At 52.6% G+C, this 9,583-nt stretch overlaps 1 protein-coding gene across 2 annotated transcripts; it reads right to left on the bottom strand.

Annotated features, from left to right (window-relative positions):
• Nucleotides 1–296: 296 nt before the first annotated feature.
• On the bottom strand, nt 297–4,620 carry FOXA2 (forkhead box A2). 2 transcript variants are annotated; one of them, XM_047747050.1, is made up of 3 exons: nt 4,402–4,620; nt 3,310–3,379; nt 297–2,306 (listed from the first exon to the last, which is right to left on the bottom strand). In XM_047747050.1, the coding sequence occupies exons 2-3, from the start codon at nt 3,376–3,378 to the stop codon at nt 1,002–1,004; spliced, it is 1,374 nt and encodes a 457-aa protein (XP_047603006.1). In that variant the 5' UTR covers nt 3,379; nt 4,402–4,620; the 3' UTR covers nt 297–1,001. The 2 variants fall into 2 exon arrangements, with proteins under 2 accessions (XP_047603006.1, XP_047603005.1); XM_047747049.1 differs by lacking the exon at nt 4,402–4,620 and having other exon boundaries at nt 3,310–3,499.
• Between the last annotated feature and the right edge of the window lie 4,963 nt (nt 4,621–9,583).

Below are 9,583 nucleotides of genomic sequence, written 5' to 3'. Positions count from 1 at the left end.
ATGGAGGTGCAGATAGCTGGACAGATATGTGATATAACAAGAATAGTGAAACAATAGTTGTTGGATCTGGGCAATGGGCACATGTGTGTTTTCTGTAAAATCTGTTGTACTTCAGTTTGTCTGAAAGTTTTAATAATAAAATGTTAAAACAACAACTATCATGCCCCCCCTTCACCAAAATAAAATGAAATCTCCAATCAGACAGGATCCCCTTCCCCCCACTTCTAAATAATTTCTGGACCTGTTTATTTTTCAAGTCAGGCAAAAGGAAAAAAAAATCTTGAAGATTCAAGGGGTAAAACTGGCAATAACACTTTAATATAGATTTGTGGAACTCTGGCCCTTCCAGCCAGAACACACATTTATAAGCCATAAATAAAACACGCAGAAACCATAAATTAATCAGACCCGAGACCTGGATTTCACCGTGTCAAGAATGGGAATGCATTTTTTTTTCTTTTCTTGGTCATTTACAACAGACCCTTACATCTTTTTTTTTTCCTTTTTAAACAATAGTACAACTCTGCTTCTCTGTTAAAACTACATGGTTTTACACTGAACCACTCACAAAAGTTTGTGGGTTTTTGTTTTTGTTTTTTTGTTTTTCATTTTTTAATAAAGTAAGACATCCTTGCAACAGCAGCAATGGAGGAGAAAGACAACAACAACAAAAAAATCAGAACTCGCAAATGCTTAAAGAAGCAGGTGTCTACACAGTAGTGGAAACCAGAGGCTTTTTGCTCTTTTCTTCCTCTTTTCTGTTTGTTTGTTTTGACTATTTCTCTTTTTGCCTTCCCTCCTTATATAGAATAATAGATATCAGTGTGGCCCATCTGTTTGGGAGGGAGAGCTGCTGAGGGTAAGGGGAGGCTGCTGTCCTGGGGGTGAGGATGTAATGGATTTCTTCTCCCTTGGATCTCTCCAGCACCCCTTCCTCAAACTCTCCACCCCACTTCCTTTTTTCTTGTCCTTGTCCCAAGCTAGCCGGCTCCAGCATCTTCTTAAGAGGAGTTCATTATGGGCCTTGAGTACACTCCCTGGTAGTAGGAGGTGTCTGCGGCCAGTGGCGAGGCATCCAGGCCCGCTTTGTTCGTGACCGGGCCCATGGCCAGGCTACCCGGCATAGGGGAACCGTAGCCAGGGTAGTGCATCACCTGTTCATAGGCCTTGAGGTCCATTTTGTGGGGCTGGTGGTGGTGGTGGCTGTGGTGGTGCTGCTGCTCCGAGGACATGAGGTTGTTGATGGAGAAGGGGTGGTTGAAGGCGTAGTGGTGCTCGGGCTTAAGGTGAGCCTCCGGCGGCAGGCCCGGGTGATGGGGAGGGCCAAGCAGGTGGGCCGCAGCCTGCTGCTGCTGCCCCGGGGATGGCGCCGGCTCCGGGGGGCTCAGGGCCGCAGCCGGCGTCCCCTTTAGCTCTCCCAGGGCCCCTCGCTTGTGCTCCTGGCACGGAGAGGCGCTCGAGTGGGGCGACTCGGTGCCCGCTGGAGTCTCAGAGGCCGGCCCGGCGGCTTCCCCTAGTTGACCCTGCGAGGCCTGCACCCCAGCGGCGGCCTTCTTGCCACTGCCCGTGGCGCCTGAGGCTTCCTTCAGGGCCAGCTGCTTCTCACACTTGAAGCGCTTCTGGCGGCGCAAGTAGCAGCCATTCTCGAACATGTTGCCCGAGTCGGGGTGCAGGGTCCAGAAGGAGCCCTTGCCGGGCTTGTCCGGAGAGCGGGGCACCTTGAGGAAGCAGTCGTTGAAAGACAGAGAGTGGCGAATAGAGTTCTGCCAGCGCTGCTGGTTCTGCCGGTAGAAGGGGAAGAGGTCCATGATCCACTGGTAGATCTCGCTCAATGTCAGCATCTTGTTGGGGCTCTGCTGGATGGCCATGGTGATGAGCGAGATGTAAGAGTAGGGCGGCTTGGCGTGCGTGTAGCTGCGCCGGTACGTCTTGGGGTCGCGCGCGCGGCTCAGGCCCGCCTGCCCGTACATGGGGCTCATGGAGTTCATGTTGGCATAGGGGGTCAGGCCGCCCATGGCCCCGGCCGCCTGTCCCCCCAGCGGGCTGAGGCTGGGACTCAGGTGCGGCCCCATGCCCGCCACACCGGCCGCCCCGGCTGAGCCACCCATGCTCGCCATGGCGCCCGCCCCGGGGGACATGCCGGCCAGGGACGGGCTCATGCCCGCGCCCACGTACGAGGACATGTTCATGGAGCCGGCGCTCATGTTGCCGGAGCCGCTGCCCATGGCGGCCGCGGACATGCTCATGTAAGTGTTCATACCGTTCATCCCCAGGCCGGCGTTCATGTTGCTCACGGAGGAGTAGCCCTGCGGACAGAGCCCGGGGAGGGAGGCGCACAGGGTTAGCATCGAAACTAGAGTGTGCCCTGACCTCCCACCGACCGGGCTAGCCCAGGCCCCCGCCTCCGAGGAGGCCTCTGGGGAGTCCTTCCCTCGGCCGGCCCCCTGGGCCCGGGACAACGAGTCCGTTTCACCCGGAGAAAGCCGGGATCACCCTGGAGGAGTTGGCCAGCAGGTTGCTGCTGTTTGCATGTGGCTGGATCCTAGCCCTTCTGCCCCTTGCTCAGATTCTAAAGCAAGGGTCCCCCGGAGCACCCCTAGATCAGGCACCCCAAATGCATCTCCTTTCCTCAACTCTCAGGCCAGCATACCGAAGCCGCGCCGCGGCGTCGGTCGCCGCCTCCGACCCTAGTGAACAACCTGTGGGTCACAGCCTAGGGCGGGCGCCCAGCGGCCTCAAGCGGAGATTGTCCCAGGCTCCTCCGTTCATCCTTCCTCTTGGGACCCCATCCTTGGCCCCAGGGGAACCAAAACCCAGTGCCTGCGCAGAGTCTGGGGCCAGCTGGAGGCACTGAGTTGAGGGGCAGGGAGGAGACCGGGAACACGCGGCTGGGCTTTGTAGCCACAAACTTTCCTTCTCTTTGTCTCTAGTCTTTGAATCTGCCTCTACCTCAGCCCCCAACTCCTACCCACCTTCTCTCCAGCTCCCCACCCCCTCGCCGGCCGACCTCCCACCCCTCCCCAGCCGCGCGCTGCCAAACATAACTCTGTTAGGATAGTGCGTGGCTCGGCCACGAAGAGGATTTGGAGGCGCCGCAAGTCAATATTTGATCACAAAGTTAATATTATCTCAAGGCTAACAGTGTGTCGTATAAAAAAGAGACCCATTTGGGTCGAAGGAGGGTGGAAAAGGCGGCTGCCCAGAGCGGCTGGGGGTGGGGGGCGGGTGCGGGCGAGGGAAACGGTCCTGAATTAGGGAACAGTGCGAACGCCACCACCCCACTTCCCCCTGGAAAAGGCGAGTGCCTACCTCCGGCTCGGCATAGTAGCTGCTCCAGTCGGACGGCTCGTGCCCTTCCATCTTCACCGCTCCCAGCATACTGGAAGCCGAGTGCATGGCAGTTTAAAATTTAACAGCCACAACAAACGACCAGCAATCACCCCCCACCCCCACCCTCTTAAAAAAAAAAAAAAAAAGTCAGCCAAGGCACCGTCCCCTCCCTCCCTCTCTCGCACTCCCTCTCTCCCGTTCCACTCCCTCTCTTTCCCTTGGCCGGCCGGAGGCGGTAGTTGGAACGGGCGGGAGGGGTCAGTCACGGGAGGAGGGGGCCAAGGAAGGGAGGAGGCCCGGACCCGAGCCCCGCTGTAGGGAGCGCCCGCCGCAGCTGCCGCCGCGCTTGCGGGCTGCCGGGCGGAGGCCGAGGTTGGCAGTGCGAGCTGCCGGGAGGCGGCGGGAAGCGCGCGGCGCGGGGGCGGGTGGGGGGGTGGAGAGAGGGAGGAGGAGGAGGAGGAGAGGAGGAGGAGGAGGTGGAGAAAGAGGAGGAGGAGAGGAGGAGGAGGTGTGGACCGCGGAGCGGACAAGTGCCGCAGTGACGTGGGCGGCTGGTGATATAGCGCGGCGCGCTGGCGCGGGCCTCCAATCCCCAGACCCGGGGCAGCCCATTTGAATAATCAGCTCACACCTAGGTGAGAGGGAGCCTCGGCAGGCGCCCGGCACCTGCCCCTCGGCGCCCGGCGCCCGCCCCACTGCCGCCGCGCCCCGCACCGGTACCAGACCTGGCGAGCGGGGCGAGTGGGCGCGCAAGCTCCCTGCTCCAGCCCCCATTCCCCCCCGCGCGCGCGGGGAGTGCCGGTGGGAGGAGGGACGTGGGAGGAAGCCACCCCAGTAGCGGCCCAAGGCTCTGCACCCCCGCCAGGTCCCATAGCGCCCGGCGCCTGGTGCGCCTGTCGGAGGGCAAGCCCGGCCTCAGCGACCGGTTGCCCCTGCGCAGAGCCTTAGAAACGCCGCATTTACTCATCCCAGGTTTCTTCGCTCTCAGTGCTCATTCCCTGTCAAAACGACAAGACGGTGACAGAGCCAATTTGCAAAGCGCTGTCGTATTTAGAAAAACTGTGTACACACCTTGAACTCGCCTGCCGCTGCTCCTGGGACGCCCCTCCCTGTTACAGTTAAGACCCAGAGCGGCTCCGGAAGGCGTGCGGGGCGCGCCTAGTCCGGCCGCCGCGGCTTTCTCCTCTTCCGAGCCCAGCCTCCCGCGACAGGCAGGGGAGTGGCTGTCGGGCAAGAGCACTGTCCGATCGCCGAGCGCGGGGCGCGCACGGCCCCGCCAGCTGCAGTCGACGGTTGGAAGACTGCTATTTGTCTCTGACATTCAGGACGCCGTGTTTCAAGGTTACTTTGCAGTCACAACCGAGGTGCCCACAGCATTTCGTAACTAAAACAAACAGGGCAGGAGGTGGGGGTGAGGCGGGAGGAGAGAGGGGAATAAAGGAATCAATAATGGGACACATGGAATTTACTTCAGGAGGATCTCTGCTCTCTGCTTTCTTGAGGGGCTCTTCTATAAGAATTAGAAGCCCCGCAACCATATACTTCCTTTTTATTTTTGCTACCGCTTCTGGGTTCAGCTTATCATCTGTCCTGGGCCAGCTACCAACACCTTAGTGAGCCCAGATTGCAGGGTTTGGGGCTATTGCAGGTTTTGATGTGGACTTCTTTTCTTGGTTCTAAAAACAGGCTGGGCCATGAGGATTCAGCCCTGAGCCCTCACCACAGAGAAAAAGAACAAATAGGAAATAGTGGGTATCTGGTCCACCGGCCAAAGTGATGGGTAATGGTGTCAGAAGACAGGAGCTGAGCACCGAGAATGGAAGGACTGTATGAGGGTCAGTCTAGAAGGACAGCGAGGAAGAGCAGTCCATGCAGGGAAGCCACCCTTTCCTTTTCCCCCACCTATCCCAGGCCTGCATCTCTTTGAACCAGATGCAGTCGCTGGTACCACCTTTTTTGCTGAACCTCAAATGGTTTGACCCATTCATAGTGAGGGGGTTAGAGAGTGCCAGGGTAGGATCCCCCAAAGCTGAAGTCTGAATGGCTTTCAAAGCCCTGGGCAGCCCAGAGGGGTCTCGGGAGAGGCAGGCCACCCCGGTGCACCTAGGAAGTGTGTTGTGGGGTATATGCACATTTAGTGTACGTGCGTCCTGGGGAGCCCAAGAGACAGATTCCTGGCATCTCTCACCGGGTCTCAGAGCATGAGGGGAGCAATTTAACTGTTCTCCCCAGGGCTTGGGAAAGAGGGGTGCGCACTGGCACTCAAGAGGTAAGTTGCTTGTTTTTTTTTTTTTTTTTTTTTAAAGCTTTCTGCAGAAGCTCAGGACAGAAACGCAGCTATACACATACACGCACACCTCAAAACACTTTGTCAATTCCACCCCCCCCCCCGCCCCGCCCAGGGAGCGCTTCTCAAATTCAGTAAAAAAGAGACGCCCAAACAGACAAACCTGCGAAACAACGACAAGACATATAGCTTTCTCGTGTGTATGGAGTTAAACATTCTGGTTAACCTAATCTGTCCATGTGTGTATGTATTCCATTTCCCTTTCTCTTTTTGGCCCTGACTGAAACTATGGTTCTAGAAATTATTCCACGAGCAAAGGAGCGAAAGGGACCTAGAGAGGAGGTCCGGGGGAGGAAAGAGCGCTCCCTTCCTAAAGAGCGAACCTTTCAAGTTCTCGCAGGGTCGGTGGTCAGGATTCCAGCGCACCCGGAGCGCTTGCCCCCGGCTCCCGCAGTGACAGGACGCCCCCTATCGGCCGCGCGGTCCTTGGGCCCGACCCGAGCCCTCTTTACCCCTGTGCTCCTAACACCGAAACCCAGGTGCCTGGCCACCTTTCCCCCGCCTCTCAGATGCGGGGTTAGCATTTGCTCGGAGATCCCCGAAGTTCTGCACAAACCCGAACCGCCTCCTGCCTCCTCGGAGGCGCCCGGGGCTCTGGTCGGGTCCGATCCGCCAGTACGGGACACTCCCGAGCGCGCTGCCGCTCGGAGGAAGGCGAGGGCGGCCTGCAGTGCGCTCGAGGCACCGGCTGCACGGAACAAACAGACAGAAACGTTCACACAGCCTGGGGTTTGCTTTCCGTCCCCGGCACTGAGGTCTTTGGAGGCGCTACCTCCCCTGCACACTCCTGGTCCTCCCCGGCAGCTTCGGTTTCTAAAGGTTTATTCAGAGCGTCTGGCACGAAATCCTCAGGCTGGAATGCTGTAAATTGCTCTGGGAGCTTCTCTCCAGGAAAAAGTTCGCGGGTAACTCGGGTTGAAAACAGATGTTTCCCCTGATACCTCCTTAGTTTAAACGCTACCTAGGACCGAGACCTGCAAAGTTTTCCTTTGCCCGTGTCCTCCCTGTTTTCCTTTCTTTTCCTTCGGCGCTGCTCCGTTTCCGTATAAGGCCTCCTTGTCACTGACGGCTATGCTTGGGGGTAGCACACGGTTTATATTCCGGATGTTCCCCCAGTGGATTTGACTTGGGCTCAAATCTGGGCCTCCTCTGCTCTTGCTGGGGAGAAGACGCTACTGTCCTGCATTTTCCTAGCAAAACCCCTTTCACCTGGGGGCTTTTTCTGTGCTCTAACACTAGCCTCTGGGGAAAGGGATACCAACTTCCCTAAGAAATAACCTCTAAAATACCAAGGGTGGGGGTCGGGATGTGGGTGGCATTTGGCTCATCGATTCTACAATTCCTGAAGGCCTTCAGGGAATAAATGTCCGGGGCAGGCCTTGCTCTATGGCATTATCAGGCAGGTCTGCCGGTGAGATTAAGACAGAGGAGAAGGAAAGGTGACTGCACAGTTTTGTGGAAATACATTTTTTACTTTTAAATAAGTTTTCGACTTGGCAGAAATCAGATGCTTACAGCTCTCAAAATGGAATTTTCAGGGTGAATCTTAGGTCTTCATAAAGAAAAGGCATATAGTTATGCCAAAGGTTACAATAATCATTTCACTTTCTGCGGGTGGGTTGTTATTTCTGAAATTTTATTTAAAGAAACCTGACCATCAAAATTAGTCTATTTGGTGCTGAACACGGCCTCAGATACTCTTTTGCTGGCTTTCATATTTCCTTGATGGCCCAAACACCAGTTGTTTATGGGGAGGTCAATCGGAAAGTTAATTAGCTAAGACTATGTTATCAAAGGAGATTTATGTGAAGATTGAAGAAAAGATTAAGCATGTCCTAGTCTTCAGAAACACATGCATACACACAGAGGAACATGCTGATAAAAGTGGGGAAAAAAGCATAAAGCAACAGTACGCATTCAATATGCAATGCCCCTGGATACAATGTAATCTTGCTCTCCTGGGCAAGATTCACAGGAAAAGATGGGAAAGAAGTAATAACAACCAACGATAAAATAAAATGAAATAAATATGATGTTAACATGATTTTTGAGTGGTAGACTTATACCTTCAATCTACATCTTTTCTGCAGTATAGCTGTATCGTTTTATATTATTATTTATTATTTTATTATCAAAATGTTTAAATTATTTTAATGTGAAATATGTAATAAAAATATTAGATCGAATGTCAAGGAAACTTTCGCAAACTAACTTACAGTTCTTCATTCAATTTTCACACTGAAAAAAAGATGGATGAAGCCACCATTCAAATGAACCAAAGGTTTGAGTTCCGAAAAGCAAACCAATATTATTTTTTCTTACCTGTCTCAGTAAGTGGGCTGTGGCCCTCCTTGAATTGAGGGAAGGAGAGAAGTAATAGTCATGCCAACCACAGATGGTGACTTCCTAGCACGGCACAAGAGAAGAAAGAAGACGGTCCTTGGGGTGCTACTAGAATGAATTTGGCACCCGGATCTCTCTCTCTCGTTACATGTAATTGGATTGCTGTTGGGAGGTTGGTGCAGTTATGGATTGTTCCTCTTTTATGGGCTTTCTCAGTAGTTGGATTGAGCAGTTGTCAACTTTGCTTCCATCTGTGTGGGTCTGTGAAGGCCAGCACGCTGCCTTTTGGGTCCAGGGTTCGACAAATATTTCTGGTATATACTTAGCATCCTGTCCACTGTTCTTGAGTTTTGAGCACTTTTCTAGTATGTGAGACTATTATAGCAGGTAATTAACATAATTGGAAGAGATAAAAATAAAGAAATGACAACTTTTAGTAGCAATAATAACATGTCAACGTGAGTGAGCATAAACTCTTCTTTGAGGGATGCCTAAATTAGATGCATCTGCATTTGTGGCCCTGGGAGCGATTTCATATATTTGAATGTTATTCTTGGAGGCAATCTCTGTTATTCCTGCCAAAAAGGCAAGCAGTAAACTACACTGGGGACAGGAGTCATGAAGAGTGGGTCACAGACCTGAAGAATCAGACCCTGGGTATTTCTTCTTGGGAATCCTTTGCTACACAGAGAGATAATTGTTTTTTTCTTTATAAAAAAGTTTTTAGGGGCTCCTGGGTGGCTCAGTGGGTTAAGCCTCTGCTTTCGGCTCAGGTCATGATCCCAGGGTCCTGGGATGGAGCCCCACATCAGGTTCTCTGCTCAGCAGGGAGTCTGCTCCCCGACCCCCCCGCCTGCCTCTCTGACTACTTGTGATCTCTCTCTGTCAAATAAATAAATAAAATATTTTTAAGTTTTTAATTCCAGTTAGTTAACATACAGTATTACATTAGTTTCAAGTGTACAATTTAGTGATTCTACACTTCCATACATCAACCAGTGCTCAACAGGACAAGTGCCCTCCTTAATCCCCATCACATATTTAACCCATCCCCCATCCACCTCCCCTCTAGTAACCATCAGCATATTCTCCGTAGTCAAGAGTCTGTTTCTTAGTTTGCCTCTCCCCTCCCCCCTCTCCTCATTTGTTTTGTTTCTTAAATTCCACATATGAGTGAAATCATGATATTTGTCTTTCTTTGACTGATTTATTTCACATAGCATTCACTTTAGCTTCATCCATGTTGTTGCAAATGGTAGTATTTCATTTTTTATGGCTAAATAATATTTCACTGTATTCAAATACCACATCTTCTTCATCCATTCATCTGTTGATGGACACTTGCACTGCTTCCATAATTAGGCTTATGTAAATAATGCTGCTGTAAATATAGGGGTGCTTGTATCCCTTTGAATTAGTGTTCTTTTATTCTTTGGGTAAATACCCAATAGTGTAATCCAGGGTAGCTCTATTTTTAACTTTTTAAGGAGCCTCCATACTGTCTTCCAGAGTGACTGGATTAGTTTGCATTCCCACCAATAATCCATGTGGGTTCTTTTTTGT

This window comes from Lutra lutra, chromosome 9, assembly GCF_902655055.1.
Source record: "Lutra lutra chromosome 9, mLutLut1.2, whole genome shotgun sequence".
Taxonomy (NCBI): Eukaryota; Metazoa; Chordata; class Mammalia; order Carnivora; family Mustelidae; genus Lutra; species Lutra lutra.
Note: the sequence above shows the minus strand (reverse complement) of the source record. Positions and strands in the feature narration are given on the sequence as shown.

Coding starts and splice junctions, on each gene's coding strand:
- FOXA2 (XM_047747049.1), bottom strand. CDS start 3,396: ATGCACTCGGCTTCCAGTATGCTGGGAGCGGTGAAGATGGAAGGGCAC. Junction 2,307..3,309: donor GCTACTATGCCGAGCCGGAG/GTAGGCACTCGC, acceptor CTCTGTCCGCAG/GGCTACTCCTCCGTGAGCAA.